The sequence below is a fragment of the Peromyscus leucopus genome, chromosome 19 (assembly GCF_004664715.2).
Source record: "Peromyscus leucopus breed LL Stock chromosome 19, UCI_PerLeu_2.1, whole genome shotgun sequence".
Classification (NCBI taxonomy): domain Eukaryota; kingdom Metazoa; phylum Chordata; class Mammalia; order Rodentia; family Cricetidae; genus Peromyscus; species Peromyscus leucopus.
In genome coordinates this window covers 12,810,164-12,828,937 of record NC_051079.1, presented here as the reverse complement: position 1 = coordinate 12,828,937, position 18,774 = coordinate 12,810,164, and the positions used below count along the sequence as shown (strand labels likewise).

Genomic DNA, 18,774 nt, shown 5'->3' with positions numbered 1-18,774 from the left:
GTTCATCACACTAAAGAATGATATCCACAGGATCAAGTGAGAGTATTTTGTCTCCAGACTCTGTTAAATTTAATTTCTCAAATGTAGGTAATTTAAGAGCTTTAAAATTTATTTATAAAGATATATTTTGTGAACCTAAGTTAAGAATGTTGCCTCAGAGTTTGTGGGTTTTGTTTGTTTTTTAGTTAACATACAAAGCAGTAGGTTTCATTTTGGTGTTTTCACATATACTTTGTGTTGGTTGATCCTCCCCATTCACAGTCCCTTCTTCCATCTATTCTCCCTACCCTAAACTAGTCCAACCCTGGTAATGTCTTTTGTACTTCCTGGTTACAAGTACTCTATTACTGCTCCCCCACTTCCTCAAACTTTTTCTTCATGGTCATGGTACCCTTTCTAGTTTCTTGGTTTGTACTAATGCATCTAAATATATACCCATATGTGATGATCAAAGCTAGGATTTGCAAATATATATTCAATATTCATCTTTCTGAATATTTGTTACCTCACTCAATGCAGTAATTTTCAGATTTATTCATTTTATGAAAATTCCATATTTTTCTTTATGGCTGAATAAAAATCCATCACATGTATGTTTCAGCATTTTAGTGTCCATCTATCTGTTGATGAGTCCTTTGTGTTCATGCCCAAGAGTGGTACAGTTATGTCATATGGTAGTTCTACATTTTGTGTTTTGAGAACTTCCACACTGATGTCCATAATGGGTCCCTCTTTTCCCACATCATCTCAAAATAACCTGTTGTTATTTTTTTGATCATAACCATTCTGACTAGAGTAAGTATTAACTTGCATTTCCCCAGTTAAAGGCATAAAACACTTTAAACAATGTATGGTAATCATCTGTGTTTATTATTTTGAGAACTGTCTGTTTAATTCATTGACTCATTAGTTGATGAGCAGTTTTAGACTTTTTTATGTTTAAGTTTTGTACTTATTTATTTATTTCTGGTCTTAACACCCTGTCTGAAGTGTAGTTGGATTTTTTTTTTTCATTTTATAGGTTGTCTGTGTGTTTAGTCTACTGATAGTTTCTTTGGCTGTGAACCTTTGTCATTTAATGTAACCCCATTAGTCACTTCTTGACATGATTTCCTCTGTTATTACAGTCTTATTTTCAGAGAGTCATTACATAAGCCTTTATTTGGAAGTATTTCCCTATGGTGGTTTCAGCATTCCACATTTTAAATTAATGTATCAAAAATTGATACATTTTGAATTGATCATTATTCAAAGTGAGATATGTGGACATATTTTTATACTTCTGAAAGTGAAATCTGGGTTTGCCAGTCTTTTTTGTTCAGTCTTTTTATCTTTTATCCAGTGTGTATTCTTGACATTTTAGTCAAAATATAGATTTGTGTGTTTTATATTCAGTTCTGTTGTTCTACACATCTATTTTAATGTTGCTACTATGATGTCTATGTCATCATGGTGCTGTAGTGTAGTCTGAGATTTTCTTTAATACATCCTGGATTTTTTTTGGTTAGAATTGCTTTCCCTATCTATGGTTTTTTGTGTTACCATTTGAACTTGATTTTTTCCTAGTTTTGTGAGGAATATCATTAGAATTTAATAAGAATGTCATTCAATCTACAAGTTACTTTAGTAAAATGGTTGTTTTCATAATATTAATTCTCCCAACCCAAGATCATGTAAAGTCTTTCCAACATTTTTTCTAATGCCTTCTTAAAAAACATTAAAACTTGTTATTTTTTCAGATTTATTTTTGTATAAATAAATAGCAAAATATTATATATATTTAGAGTCAGTAATATGGTATCTTAGTATAATAATATATTGTGAAATGATTGCTATAATCAAGAATCCTCAAATGGTGTAAGGCAAAAGAGAAAGACAACCTCCCTCTAGTCTCTTTGATGAGAGCAGTAATAAAGATCCTTCAGGTCTCTCTCATGAGAGCTCCATCTGTGACCTATTCACCTCCCAATACCACAGCACTAAGGATTGAAACATAAAAACTTGCAAATAATGCAATATTCAGTTCACAGTAGAGTATTTTTAAAAACTTTTTTTTTGTTATTTGTTATTTGAGTTCTTCATGTATTTTCAGCATTAACACTTTTATATATACATAATTTGCAAATATTTTCTCTCGTCTCATAGGCTAATTATTCATTATACTTATGTTTTCCTTTTCTTTGAAAAAATTATATTGCAATCTCATTTTTTTTTGTGATTTTGTTTTTTTTTTCGAGATCATATCTAGAAATCCATCACTCATTGTCAAGATTTTTATCTATATTTCCTTTCAGTATTTCAAATTTTTCAGGTCATTCTAGTCCTCCATTCATGTTGAGTTGATGTTTTAACACAGGAGTGGTCTAACTTTTTCTTTTGTGTCTGATTTTCTATTTACTACTTATTGAAATGATTATCCTTTCTTCATGTACATTCTTGGCATATTTGTTGAAGACAAATTTATCACAATCCATAGATTTATGTTCAGGATATCTTGCTCCATTAATCTATCTGTATATTTGTATCACTATCAGACTGTTTTGATTGCTGTAGCCTTTGAGGATATTTTGAAATCAAGTAGTTTATGCCTTGTTATTCACTTCTTGCTCAATTGCATTGACATGTCAACAGCCTCTTGTGGTTCCACACAAATTTAAGTTTTTTGTGATTATATGAATACCATTGGGATTTTATAGGAATTACATTAAAACTGTAGATCATTTTGAATGGTAAGGAAACTTTAACAATATTAATTCTTTCAGTCATGAACATACGGTATTTTACCATTTACTGGTATTTTCAGTTTTCTTCATCAATTGTTGCTTACTTAAGCTGTGTATGATAGCTGATGCCTATATTCTTAGCATTAGGGTGTCAGAAGCAGGATTTTCACGAGTTTGAAGAAAATCTGGACTAAATTGTGAGTTTCAGTCAAGCTTGAGCTATGGAGTAGGATACTATCTCATAAATAAAAACATTTATAGTTTTTAATGCATGGAACTTTAAAACACTCTATTAAATATATCATTTATTTTATTTTTGACACTATTTAAATGGTATTTATGAATTGGAGGATAGTTTTTATATGTAGAAATACAACTTTTTTAAATTCCATCTTTTATCTTGCATCTTTCTTGAATTTGTTAACTAACAGCTCTTGGTAGAGTCTACAGTTGTCTGTACATGTAAATATCATGCCATCCATAAACAGAGATAATTTTGATTTTTCGTTTCAAATTTGTAGTCCTTCCTGTGGCCTCTTGGTTGTGCTCATTTTTTTTTTTTTTATAATCCAAATGATTGTTTTGAGTATTCTCTTAGGGCTAGTTTGCTGTACATGAATTTATATAGTCTTTTTAAAGCATGGACATTTTCTCCTTCAACAATGGTTGATAGTTTTGCATTTTTTCTATATTATTCAGCTATAAGGCTGTTTGTTTGAAACCTTCCCTTTGTAATCATAACACAGGTGTTTGTCACTGACACTTCTCTTAGAGCCCTTTGTCTAGTGTGCCAACCGTTTGGTTTGTTTGTCCATTTCAGTTGTTTCAAGGTTTTTTCCGTTTTAAATTTATTTACCCATTCTTAGAAATTTCCATTCATGTGTGACTTTTCCAACTTTTCTCCTATTGGTAATTTCTTTTTCTTTTTAAAAGATATTTTATTTCATTTATATATATATCTTTTGTGTATACATGTGCTTTTAGAGGCCAGAAGAAGGCATGGGTTCCCTTGTAACTGCAGTGGCAGGCTGTTGTTAGCTGTCTGGTAGGCGTGCTGGGACATGGACTCCAGTATTCTGCAAGAGCAGCAAGCACATTTAACCACTGAGTGATCTCTCCAGCCCCTCCTGTTGATAGTGTCGAATTTCCCATCAGCATTCAGAAAACAATAAAGTTTTGTGGGGTCTGAGTCTTGTTTCCTGGCCACAGATGTTTCTTCCTGCAAGCGGTTGCGTGTGCGTAGGAAGGACGCACATTCTGTTGCCGCGGTGGTTCGATGGCCTGCTTGTGTCTGTTCTTGGACCTCAAGTGTCACTCCAGTCTGCTGCTGCTTCGATTTGTTTGTGTTTGAAAGGAAGGTACTGGGGCCTCCATTGTTACTTCATAGTCAACACTCCACTTGTGCAAGTTTCACATTCATAGACTGAACAACAACATACGAAAAAACGGTTTTAAACAACCTGTGCTTGAGCCAAACACGTGGAGACATCTTTCTTATCATTATTCCACGGAACAGCTCTGTATGACAATGATTGCAAAGCTTTTATCTTTATTTTTTGGTGTTTTTTTTAAACATCCCAATTACAGTTTTTCCTCCCTTCCTGCCTCCCAGACCCTCCCTCTCACCTCCCCTCTTTCCTTACCCCATCTACTTCTCCTCCATTTCTTTTCAGGAAAGGGTGGGCTATGTTTTGTGACAGGGTCTTACTATGTAGCCTTGACTGGCCTGGAACTCACTATGTAGACCAGGCTGGCCTTGAACTTTTAGAGATTTGCCTACATCTCCCAAAGACATGTACCATCCACTCCCAATTTGCCTAACAATTAAACTGTATAAAACAGTGCAAGTGATTTATAGGTGATTTAAAGCATCTGGGAAGATATGTGCACATAATATGCAAATACTATGCCATTTCACATGGGTGATCTGAGCTGCTATAGATTTGATACCTATGAGAGTCCTAGACCCATGCCTTCATCAAATCAATGGATGGTTCTATTGCTGTCTGCCATGTTCTTTAGTTATATTAGTACTTGCTTTATATATTTTGGTACTGTGTTGAGTGTGCATATACTTACAGTTATTATATCCTTTTGATAATTACTCCCTTTATAATGTTATATTGATTTTTTATTTTTGTGGCAATTCTGTTGTATCCCATAAAAATATAGCCACTCATCTCTTTCTGGTTGTCAGTTGCATATTTTTAGACATACTCATTTTCAGCCTATATATGTTTTATACTTAAAAGAAATCTTTCATGGATAGAGGACTTATATGTGGATTTTTACCATTCAGTCCTCTATGTTTTTTTGATTGGAAAACTTAATCCGTTTGCATTTAGAATAATTCTTTGTGAGTAAGGATTGACTGTGGATTTGTTCATTTCTTTCAGACTGTTATGTAGTACAAAGTAGCTTCCTCATAAGCCATCTTCTTTTATGATGATAATTTTTGAAATCATGTCTTAGTTTTTGTAAACTGTCTGTTTGCTATGGACTTCTTCTGTTACTATGTAGCTTACATAGCACTTCTCATAGTTATACTATTTTAAGCTGATTACAGTTCAATGTAGATGACATTAAAAACTGTCTGCTGGGGTGTGAGGGTAGGACAGCTGTTGGTGTCCAGTTCTAAACTAAGGTCAAATGATCACTTCTCTCTTCTTTCAGCCATGCATAGGATCTCCTTCACTAAGCTTCTGTGCATGGGTATAAGGAATAGTTGTAACATGTAACATGGTATCATGAAGTTGCTGTTCTTACCTTCCTCATTGAGTTTTCTTCCTATTTCTATGCCCCATCCACATGGTACTCTCTTACACTGGTATGATAGTCTTGAATAGTGGCCTCTTGTTTCAACTAATATAGTTTTCCATAATAAGATGATTCTGGACATTCTTCTTTCTCTTCCTTGGTGCTATCACTGTTGGCAATCCTGGAAGTCTTATTTCAGAAGAGATCAGGAAAGAGTAGAGATGATGGGTGTTTAAGAAATAGGGAATAGATGTGAAAACCTTCCATGGGTCTTCATTTCCTATGCCTGAGCAGCTGCTGTGGTCTGAGTGCTCTTCACTGGAGAGGACCACCTCTCCTGCTCCCAGCTTTCGTCCGTTGCCTGTAGTTATTGGTGTAGGGTTTAGGTTCTCCATCTTGTTTGCCGTGCTCAGTGGTGTCATCCTTGTTCGGCTCATGTTTGTGCGGTCATGTTGCTGAGACTTAATGAATATGGCTTCTGATGCTACCGGGAGACACAATCTCACAGCAAAGGACCTGATTCTCTGACTGTTGTAGTCTTTCCCCCTCCTCTTCCTCAATGTTCTCTTAGGAGTGTTTTGTAGATATCTTTACTGGGACTGGGCTCCACAATTCTGCATTTTGATGGGTTGTGGGTTTTTGTAATGGATCCTGTGTGTTGAAAAGAGAAGTTTCCCTGATGAAGAGTGAAGATTACATTTATCTATGTGTATAAGGGCAAATGTTTAGGCTGTTGTCAGGAATTACGCTGGTGTAGTAAATTAGTGGTTGTATATTCCCCTCCAATAACCATGATTTCACTAACACTGAGTAGTTAGGCTTCCAGTACCAGGCGTCATCTCCCTCTTGTTGAGCAGGTTTTAAATCTCATTAGCGAGCTGCTGTATGCTTTTTTGGAGGAGTCAGTGGGGACCCCTGAGTAAGGCAAACTGACAGCAATGTGAAGCTCAGAAGGCATGAGCTTTGTGATGTTGGATTTCAGCATGTGCTGCTTCTTCCATGCTGTGCTCCTCCCGTGGCATAGGGTAGCAAAAATGACCTCCTCATGAGCAAAGGAATTGGCATACACATTCTCTCAATGATACAATGGCTACACATTTCCTTCTCCTTTAGGGCAACTTGAAATACATCAGTATTTGTAACTGTGATGCATACACCTAAGGAATTACCCCACACGTTTGCATCTAATGTATAACCCAGTTGTTCCGTCTACTGATTTTGTCATCTGTTTTGTGACAATCGTAGAACACTAGGAGAAATCTAAACGCCTGCATCAGACTTCCTTGTAGGACTGTCTGAGTCAGTACTAGCTTTCATAGAGAGGGGCTCAACACCACCGAGTTTTAAGTTTAATGTCTGTACACCACAGAGTTATCTGCTTCAGTGAGAGAAACACCCTTATAAAAAGTTTAATATTAAGCAAATCATCACAACAGGAGTGTAGATTGCTACCCTAAACCAAGGTCATAGGTCTGAACATAAAGTTTTGCATAGAGTGTAGGAAATGCTGCTCTGACAACAGGAGCTATTCTAGACATAAATTATGAAAGTTGCATAAAATAAATGAGCGAGGTGGCCCAAGCTCATTCCCAAGTGTGTCATTTTTTGTGGAGAGGATAATTGACTGCTGTAGTATATATGTGAATTTAACTTTTATTCTCTTATAACACTTTAAAGCGATACTGGAGAAATGATCAGCATGCAGAATCCAAAGTCCATTGCCTCTCATTGAGGCTAAATTTTAAAATATATAGATGAAATGATCCAAAATTTGATCTTGCCATGAGTAAGTTTAAAGAACAATATTCAATAATGCTGAAAATCCATAAGCATCTCTGTACATTGTCATTATTTTCCTAAAAGAAATGCAGAAACAAAAAGCACATATCTACCCAGATGCAGCCAATGCTTTGCCCTTCACATGGCATTACTGGCTGTTATTAAGAGTCACCTGATCAAGCTGGATAGATATTTCTTGAAATGATGCATGGTTTGCCGTGCATGCCTTCATTGTGCTTACTGCCATTCTGGAATAACGCGTCTTATTGGGAAAGACAGTGATTATCTCTGTGGAATCTTGCTCAGTCAGCTCCTGTGATAACACTGATATTTTGTGAATTATTTCAGATTTCAGAGAGCTACGCCTTCCTCCCAAGAGAAGCAGTGACACGGTTTCTAATGAGCTGCTCCGAGTGTCAGAAAAGAATGCACTTGAACCCAGATGGAACCGATCACAAAGGTAGCCACAGTGCCCAGGACTGAGATTTGAAGGAATTTTTCTTCGTAATGTCAATTCGCACTTTACATTTTACAAAAATGTGGAGGATTGAAACAGTTCAACAAGTCATATCATCTCATTTATTCAAGTTGGGAGCAGTGGATCCTGAATACCCACTTACAAAGTAATTCGGGATCCACTCCCAAAGGCAGCTTCAACTGTACAAGTTTTTTTTTTTTTTTTTTTTTTTTTTTTTAATATGTTACTTTTTAAATTTCCATCATGGTATTATTTCATGGTATTTTAGATATACTCAGCAAGAAAGTTCAACACGAAAGTTCAACACTATAAATAAGCTTTCCAGTCTATAGAATCCTTATTTCCAGAAATCATAGATTATGTGGAATGCCTTCAATTAAAATTTTTATGTAAGCATAATTTGGCTTTTCCATTCATTGAAATTATACAGATAATTTTCCTAAGCATTAAGTTATCTCAAAAATCACATTAATCTTACAGGTACATTTAAGATCCTTCTACTATGTGGTGGAAGATAACTTAGCTCCTAAAAGAAAGTAAAAATAAAAAGCTAATTTCTTTCAACTTCCACATATATACATACATACATATATATATATATATACATATATACATATATATATATACACACATATATAACATCTGTTCACTGATTTTTTTAAAGTGCTTAATCAGCATATTATTTTTATTTATTGTTACTCAGGATATTTAAAGTAACTCTACAGTAAGAAATAGTGGATTTGTTCAGTCTGTTAAATTGGGCCAACATAGTTCGTAGTAATTTGCATGTTATAGTTTGTGCAATTCATCTACAGTGCTTTCATGTTTTTTTAATCATTAATGTGCTGAAGACTATATTTTAATTAGACACCCTGATTCACCCTGAAGGTGCAGCTGGAATACAGTGTCACATTCACCATGGATTTGAAATGTTCTGTTGCAGATAATGGAAAGCCTCCAACACTGGTGACCAGCATGATTGACTACAACATGCCAATCACCATGGCGTACATGAAGCACATGAAACTGCAGCTGCTAAACTCACAGCAAGATGAGGTAAACCACAAACATCTGTGATTGCATCCCCACAGTGGGAACGAAGCTCCAGACCCATGGCTATGGAGCTGAGCATGGTACCACTTGAAGGCTGTAATTTATATTGTTAATGAAAAGAAATGTCACCAGGACCTCACTGACATGCAAAGGGCACAGAGACTCCACAGCCTGGATACAGAGTCTCTGGATGAATCCATCTTCCTTAGTGCTATGTGAGAAAGATTCCTTTTTCTCACTAAATTGCCAGTGGGTGGTCTTGGCAAAGAGCTAGGAAGTCCTTGAGCATCTGTACCAGAGAGCAGCCAAGGACAGAGGACCTCTGCGACTGTCTTCTCTTAGAAGCTGAAAAACCAACTTAAGATGATTTCTAGTGCAATAATGTCCCTGTCAGTCACATACATATCTTTTTAAGTCATTTTCCCATGAATTATCTGATAATGTTTTGTTTACATGTCTGCATTTTTGATAGAAAATTTGTTATAATTTTTTAATAACAAATATTTTCATGTTTCAGATTATTGTGTTTTATTTGAATCTAGCAATGTACTATCTTATGTCAGACACCAAATGTATGTTTATTGATATTCTCTAGAATTCTAGTTCTAATGTTGATAAAAGAATTTGTGTGTGTGTGTGTGTGAGAGAGAGAGAGAGAGAGAGAGAGAGAAAGAGAAAGAGAGAGATTGCATGTGTGTCTATGTGTATCTCTGTGTATGTTTGTATCTGTGTACATGTGTTTGTATGTGTATGAGTTTGTGTGTGTATCTCTGTGATTTCAAGTTTGCATGTGTGTCTGTGTATATGTGTGTGTGTTTGTGTGTGTGTGTATCTATGTATCAGTGTGTGTGTGTCTGTGTGTAGGCTACTTGTATTCTTCATAAAGGCAATCAAGACACTGTATGAATTTAGTAAATTCTCATTAGTTAGTGGTCACCACTAACTAGTAGAAACATTCAGATTATCTCTGTTGGAAACAGACCTTCAACCTAGTAAATTCCCTCCTTGAACATTCCCTGAAACAGGAAATGTGGTTAAATATTTACTTTAAAATACTAGATTATTTGTAAAACATGATCAAATCCTATTTTTTGGCTACTTTATTCATAAAATTTAAACCTATCTTTTTGTTTTTCCTCTATACTGACAAAGTTTTAATCTTGAAACTGTAACATTATTTTACTTCCAAAGATTTGGGGTTCACTGTCTATAAATATCTGTGAAGTGGCCATATTACATTAAATATTACCAGATGGCCAACAATAAATGATTGAATTAACAGCAATAAAGTCATTATACTAAAGACCTCAAAGCCAGGTTTTTAAAATGTGTCTATTACTAAGAATGGAACAACTGACACCATGATCATTATAGAATTGAAAAATAAGGTCTCATAGAAAAGTTAGAGCTGTCAAATTATTTCTAGGAAGCTAATTTGGAAGTCAATAAGCTTACTTCTCTCCTCAAATTATGATCAGCTTTGTGCCAACCACACAGCCCACATATTCTGAGTCCTTCTGACTCTAAAGCATAATACATGTTTGAGCTAAAAGGCCAAGCCTTTAAAATTATAATTAGGGAAATTATCCTTATCATTACAGTTTGAAATTATTAAATTGTATGCATACTATTTAAAAATATACAAAGAAATTACTTGTTATTAGATTATTTACAAAATTTTAGAAAGCTATAACTACTACAGATTTGGGAAGTTGAATAAGATAAGCCATACTGAACTGAAATTCAAACAAGGTAAATCTTGATCGTAAGTTGTATTTAAATGTAATAAGAATGAATGCTTGAGCATCTGTATCAGAGAGATGAATTGAATTCACAATGAATTCACAAATATTTACTGAGATACTCTTAGAAATAAATTAACAAAAATCCTATATTTATGAAGCATGTCTTCCAGTGAGAGGAAAAGGCAATAAAGAAAATAATCAGTAAGATTAGGCAAGTAAAAAGATGTTTAAACTCTATTAAAAGAAGAAAGGAAGGTCAAAGGGAATCTATTTATAATGCAAATCAGTAATACAGAATTTACCTCCTGCATGGAAGGTCCTGGGTTCAGCAACAAGTACCCCAAAACTGAACAAATGATCAGAAGAATAAAGAGATGGATGACATCATTTGAGCAAAACTGAAAGAAATGAAGTATGTTGTTAGTTACTACTGCTGGGATAAAACACCATGACCAAGGCAACTTACAGGAGAAAGTTCTTTTTGACTTGTAGTTCCAGAAGACTAGAAACTATGACAGCTGAGTGGGTGAAGGAGGGGGCAAGAAGCTGAGGGCTCCTTTCATGAACTGCAAGCACCAAGCTGAGAATGCAATAGGAATGGCATGTAGCTTTGAAACCTAAAACTTTGCCCCCAATTATATACTTCCACTAGCTAAGTCATACTTCCTAAACCTACCAGAACAGTGCCACCAACTGGGAACTCTGTATTCAAACAGCAGAGTCTAGGGAAGATACTCTGATTCAAACCAACACAATCTGCTTTGTGGCCCCCTAGGCTCATGCCCATATCACAGTGTAAACTGTATCTAGTCTAACACCAAAAAGGCCCATAGTTTTTCAGTCGCAAGACTGTTTAAAAGCCCAAAGTCTTTTCTGTGACTCAAGGCGATCTCTTAACTGTAAGCACCTGTAAAACAACAAAAAAAAGCTAACTATGTCTTTCCAACATACAATGACACAGAATCTATATTAGCAGAAGTGATGGAATACTGGACCAAAGTAAGACTGGAACTTAGTAGGGAAAATACTAAATCCTGTAGTTCCATGTCCAATATTAAAGGACTTAGATGTTTCTGTCTCTCCAGCTTTGTTTCCTGCAACCTATTTTTTCTTCTTGGTCTGGGAGAGTTTATTTTAGAATGGACCATTGACAGGTCTCAGACAGTGCTGGGTGAATAGTGGTGGACAGGGTAGAAAATAATAATTATTAAAAGCTTTTAGGCCAGGCGGTGGTGGCGCACGCCTTTAATCCCAGCACTCAGGAGGCAGAGCCAGGCGGATCTCTGTGAGTTCGAGGCCAGCCTGGGCTACCAAGTGAGTTCCAGGAAAAGGCGCAAAGCTACACAGAGAAACCCTGTCTCGAAAAACAAAAAACGAAAAACAAAAAAAAACAAACAAAAAAAAGCTTTTAGAAGACATTTCTTTGCTTTGATAATAAAGTTAGTTTCAGAGATGTGGTACAGGAAGCAATTTAAACATTAAGATATTTAAAATAGTATTGCTGATAGTGAATGATTGGATACATTTTCAAGACTAATGATAAAAGATTATCAAATTTTCACTGCCTTGAATGGTAGTGATTGGGTCACTTACATACTATGATGTAGACATTGGTCATGAATTTGTGAGTAGAGAAAAGGCACATTCAGAAATGTGAAGATGAATTTTCAATTACAGTTAGGTAGGACTAAGAACCATGGTGATATTTCAATCCCATAAGGCATGGACTTATCTGTACAGTCATCCCTGGTTGTGTTACAATACCAAGCAGATGCTTGTGCAGAAAACTTTCAAATGAATGTTTGAAAAACGATCCTGGAGAAACAACTACATAATAATAATAAATGTACTTTCTAGTCTCATAAACCTTCCTTTGAAAATTTAATCCTTAGAAATCTTCTGTTGGTTTTTATCTGATTATAGTTAGCTTTATTTCCACGCTAACAAAATAATAATTTTATATTCTGTTAATTTTTATTATTTCATTAAAAAGAATAATTTAGTTAAGAATTAGAAAATAATTGTAAGAAAATGTATAGAATGAGTATATGCTTTTAGATGAGACTGTATAATGTATAAATGTGTAAAGACTGGTATTTGAATAAAGAGAATTATAATAAGTCACTTACACTTCATAGGGTAATGCTAAAGAAAAACATAAATTTTCCAATTGTTGATTCACCAATGATAACAAGTATTTTAAAGTTGGTATCTTAAATAGCTGATATGTGTGGCAGGTGTGCTGGTTGTTTTTGTTGTTGTTGTTGTTTGTTTTTTGTCAATTTGACACAAACTTAGACATACCTGGGAAGAGAAACCTCAATTAAGTAAATATCTTCATCAGATTACTTGTAGACAAGCCTGTGGGGCATTTTTTGATTAATGGCTGAAGTGAGAGGGACCAGTCCATTGTAGATTGTACCACCCTTGGATAGGTAAAAAAGCAAACTAAGCTTTCCATGGGGGTCAAGCCAATAAGCTCTGTTCCTTGTGGTCTTTGCTTCAGTTCCTGCCTCCAGGTTCCTGCCTTGAACTCCCATCTCAACTTTCCTCAGTAGCTATGACTTGACATATATAAGCCAAATAAACCCTTCCATCCCACAAGTTGCCTTTTGTCATGGTCTTTATTCACAACAATCGAAGCCCAATTAGGACAATAGCACATTTAATAAGAGATCCTGTTAATCATTTGTCCAAACTTCTAAGAAAGTATGCTGATAAATGTTATGTAATGATGATAAATTTATACTGATTAGCTACAATGTTCAGCAATTTTTATAGTCATTTTACAGTATAGGGAATGTGATTAAGACTTTGTTTCTTGCCCCTCTTTAAACACACACACACACAGACACACACACACACACACACACACACACACACACACACACACACACGCAAACACACATTTTACACATACATAAATCCTATAGACATAATTTAATTCAGTTAGATCTCATCAGCTGTTTGTGTTATCTATAAGAAATACTTGATCTGGCAAGATAGTTCAGCAGGTGAAAAATGTTACTGCCAAACTCGGTGCCCTGAGTTCAGGCCTCAGGATGGACGTACGTGATGGAAGGGGGCGAATGACTCAATGCAAGCTGTCTTCTGACCTGCACAATAACTCCCCAACAAAAATAAATAAATGCTAAAGATTTAAAATATTTACTTATAAACAGTTTTTAGGGTTAGAAGAGTGGCTCAGTAGATAGAGAGTACTTGCCTCATAACCATGAAGTCTGAAGTACTCCAAGACTGAAGAAAAAGCTTCTTTGAGTAGGAAAAGTTCTTAGTTTTTTTTTTTTAACAACACAAAAGCCAACAGCATGTTGTAATCAGCAAAGAAATTACTTTGAAGTACAATGACAAACTCAGGGAAATTGGAGTTAAGTATCCTAGTTTCAAAGAGATGTTTCCTTGATGAGAGGTAATGACTACACTTACCTTTAGTTTAAGGACAAATGTTTATATTGTTGTTAGGGATTATGCTGGTTTACTACATTAGTGGTTGTAGATTCTCTACCAATATTTATGACTTCACTAGCACTGAGAAGTTAACTAGGGTTCCAGTGCCAAGCTTGTTTTCCCTCTTGTTAAGTGGGTCCTAATTCCAATTAGGAATTGTTCATTATTATCAAAGTATGTGTGCCACTACTGCCAACTTACTGTGCCATACTGGTAGTTGATTTGGTCATGGGTGTCACAGCTGGGTATGACTGTTGGTTGCCCCCGCCTTTGGAAGCTTGCAAGGCTTCAACCCTAAACAAAGATGCACAAGCCACTAAAGAATGTTGAAAGTTGGAAAAATAGTCTTCCCTAAGGAAGAGAACACCAATTGGCTATTCAGGTCACCCCTGAAAACATACATATAAGTAACATTATACAGACCAATTGGGTTGTATTTAAGAATGTACATGTATATATACATGTACATATATGCACATAACAAAAGATAATGAAAAAAGAGGCCATGAATTTGAAAAAGAGCAATGAGAGTTATATGGGCGGGTTTGGAGGGAGGAAAGGGAAAGAAGTGTTGTAATTTCTTTATAATCTCAAAAATTAAAAAGTATACAAGTCTTGGTTTATTAATTGTTCACACTTGACATTTTTGCTGAACTAGTCATTTGTTAGACATTTTTGTGACCCGACTTTTAGTGAGAGTTTTATACAATAGAACTCCTTTTGGGATTTCAATGCTCTGTCTACCTATAACATATCTTTGTATTATTTATTTACATGTAATCATCTACCTCTCCTTTATGATTGACCAATCATCCATATATAATCTGTCTTTCTATCATATACATATATCATTTATCTAGTATCTATCTACCTATCTATAATCTATCACATATCTATCATCTATGTACCCCCTCTAGCATATCTATCATCTATCATCTATATCTATCTATCTATCTATCTATCTATCTATCTATCTATCTATCAACTATCATCTTTATTTGTAAAATATGTTAGGATATATCAAATACATTGAATATATATAATCTTAGTTTATTATTAGAGTCCATCCTGTTTGATGAAAAATTCCCACTGCATTATAAGATCTGTGCTTAGAATATTTTTCTGAGTCATTTTGTTTATGTAAAACTTACATTTTTCATTCCATCATTTTTTAATGGTCACCTCTTTTAAGATAAATTCATTAACAAGAACATTTTTATTTTAATGTTCAGGCTAATTCCTAAATTACTTCCTCTATAAACACATTATTCTACCTTTACAACAGGACTGTGCATAATATGCTGTTTGAATCTCCAAAATTCTTAACATTTCTTAAAGGTAGAAATAATTTCATCATCTACTGTTCCAAGTATTTATCAGTGTGTCCCACTTTTTTTTGTTTGTTTTTTCAAGACAGGGTTTCTCTGTATAGTTTTGGTGCCTGTCCTGGATCTTGCTTTGTAGACCAGGCTGGCCTCGAACTCACAGAGATCCACCTGGCTCTGCCTCCCAAGTGCTGGGATTAAAGGCATGAGCCACCACTGCCCCACATGTCCCACATTTTATAGAGTCAGATAATAATTTACTGACTAACCTCTCATTGACCACATACATAGACTAGTCATTACTTGCACACAGTTATGTTTTATGGTGCCTAATGATATTTTCAAACCATTTCAGGATGAAAGTTCAATAGAAAGTGATGAATTTGATATGAGTGATTCAACACGGATGTCAGCCGTGAACTCTGACCTTAGTTCGAATCTGGAAGAAAGAATGCAAAGTCCCCAGACTCTCCATGGCCAGCAAGATGGTAAGCCTTTCACATTGAATAAATGAATAAAGAAAGCAATGAGGCCCAGCAATGAGCAAGAACCTATTAAAATCAGAGCCACCTCTTCACTCTTGTGTCCATCTTAAAAAAAAGTCTGTTTCTATGGAGACTTTTTTCTGGGCACTCAGGTTATGTCATCCACTTTAGTATTTTTAGATTTAAGTACTCTTTTCAAAATTAAAGTGTTAGACTGATTTATAAAAAGACGTGAGTTATGAAATCCAAGCAATCCCTGTTTTGCTTCTCAAATATAAAATGTGCTACAGGAGATCTCTGATGATGTTTTCTGGCTTATGTCTCTTACATCAACATTTATTTTTGAGCAGATGAAGAGTTAAAGATGATTAAATTTTCTTTGACCTAACAGCCTAGTCCCAAATATAAAGGACCATATGTTAAAGGACAATCTTATCAAAGGGACACTGTAGGAAAAAATTGCTCTGTTGTGATCCTGAGCTGCTTTCCCATCAGAGAGAAGGAAGCAAATATTGTCGTTTTCTATCCTAGAATCTCAGGAAGATTCCTGAGTCTCCCTACTGATGATCTGGGAACAAATATGGACATTATAGACAAATTCAATTGAAAGTCAGTGCTTCAGGCCTGATATGCTCAAAGAACTTCAAAAATTCTTTGTAGATTTTTGTCATTGTAAGTATAAAATTCGATGCAAGCAAATATAATATCAGGTGTAAAATGAAGTTTTGTAAGTCAAAACCAGAGAATTTCATTCAAAATTTGTTATTAGTTCAATCACATATAAGTTTACATGACTCTTGTGGCTGGTAAGTTTTTTCACTACATCAGTAGATAGGAATAAATTCTTTTCTTGGTTTTTGTTTTTCCTGAAACTTGTTATTAAAATCTAGTTTTAAAAGTTGCCAGTGTTTCGAAATGATTTTGCGTTCAGTCTGCACCAGAAAGACTTAAGATATCTCTAGTGTTAAATATGCAAATGTCCCCATCATGGGGCACTTCTCTTTTCCTCATTTAGAAGCGTCTAAGTGGCATGGATGTCACATCATCGTGATTTATAAGAAAGGAAAGAGAATGTTGTCAATGACTTCAAGATGATATCTGACTTGCTATTCAGTAGAATAGCTGTTCAGTACAAAGGGCTTTTATTTCAGAATACTATAAGGAAATTCATGTCACTTTGATGTAAAATAAGTAGATATCCCTCACATATTAATGGTGTCAGCATCACAAAATAACTGATATATATATATGTATATATATATATCAGTTATTATATATTTATCAGTTATTATATATACACTGTAATCAATGCATTTTGCCTATTTATAATCTCTTTCTGATCATATATAATTTTAGAGAATGGAGAGAATGTACATTTTAGAGCAATGCCTCTGATCATGAAAATGTATTGCTTTATTGGTTGGAATTGCCAGTTGTAGGTCTTTGGCTAGGGCACAACTCATGATAAAAATCTATACTGACTTAATAAGATGCCATGAAACAACTTTTCCAATATTATCTCTGGGGAAAACACTCTGCTGTGCTGATGCGTGCTGCATGTGAATGTTAGTTAGCTCCGCCCCTGTAGCTAGAGTTTCCCTACCTTGCCCACAGTCAGGACAAATCTTTGTCACCCGCCAGTCCCACAGCCGCTCAGACCCAACCAAGTAAACACAGAGACTTATATTGCTTACAAACTGTATGGCCGTGGCAGGCTTCTTGCTAACTGTTCTTATAGCTTAAATTAATCTATTTCCATAAATCTATACCTTGCCGCATGGCTCGTGGCTTACTGGCATCTTCACATGCTGCTTATCCTGGCGTTGGCTGGCAGTGACTCCTTCTGCCTTCCTGTTCTCTCTTTTCTCCTCTCTGTTAGTCCCGCCTATACTTCCTGCCTAGCCACGGGCCAATCAGTGTTTTATTTATTGACCAATCAGAGCAACACATTTGCCATACAGACCATCCCACATCACGCCCCAGCCTCCTTCTAACCCTCCTCTTACACATTAAGGGCTCTCCCTCACACTGCCCCATCTCTCCTTCTAGTGTATGAGAGGTTTTCTCCATCCTCATAGATTATTAGGATCATGACCTCAAAGTAAGATAATGAGATATCTGCTTTCCTGTCACCTTGGTGAGCTCCTGGCCGCGTTCTGCTCACAGATGTTGGGTGTATTCCTTGACTCTGTTCTCATACTCACCACTCAGGAGAGCAAATCTAGTCCTGTTACTTTCAATACCATTTACACCCACATGAATCCCCAGTTTTCTTTTTCAAGACCTGCGATCTATAAAAGGACATCTGCTAAAGGCCCACCTCCCTTTATCCATCTCTTAATTGCTAACATTCTTCAGAGAAATTACCATGTGAAACTATATCATTTTCTCATTTATTACCCTTTTCCATATTGCGAGAATTATTAATTCATAAGTCTTCTCACACTATGAGTTTCCTGTCATGTGCTCCATTTCAGATAGTTCTTACATGTTCCATCATTTAAATAATTAAGGTGTAGCTTTCCAATGTAATTATGGTTTGTAAAATGAGTTTTACATATTTTCTTTCCTTTTCCTTGATAATGGCATTTTCCTAAGTAATACATGCTACCACCACACTGTATAATTCTTATACCCCTATGTGCATATGTGTGTGTGCACATAAATGCACAAACACCTACATACACTTGCACTATTTTATCATGCTTGTTTATAATTATAGTGTGCTTTTTATCTTATACCATTCATACCTAATTGTCCTTCTTTTACAAGTGAGATATATACATACATATAGATATATGTGTGTGTATGTGTACATTGGCATGTGTCTATACAATATTGTGTACGTAAACATATATATGTGTGTATCTTTGTATGTAATGGTAAGCAGATAAAATACAAAAAATACAAAAAAATTAAAAGGCATAGCCCCAACTTTCATGAAATGAAAGTGATCTATCT

At 35.3% G+C, this 18,774-nt stretch overlaps 1 protein-coding gene across 8 annotated transcripts in view; it reads left to right on the top strand.

The window, feature by feature from the left end:
• Nol4 (nucleolar protein 4) overlaps positions 1-18,774 on the top strand; it is a 321,213-nt gene that overhangs the window by 103,724 nt on the left and 198,715 nt on the right. For all 8 annotated transcript variants that reach the window (XM_037196983.1, XM_028887719.1, XM_028887721.1 and 5 more), the window contains 3 exons: positions 7,608-7,719; positions 8,681-8,793; positions 15,684-15,816. In XM_037196983.1, coding sequence (XP_037052878.1) covers positions 7,608-7,719; positions 8,681-8,793; positions 15,684-15,816 — 358 coding nt within the window. The remainder of the gene's footprint in view (positions 1-7,607; positions 7,720-8,680; positions 8,794-15,683; positions 15,817-18,774) is intronic.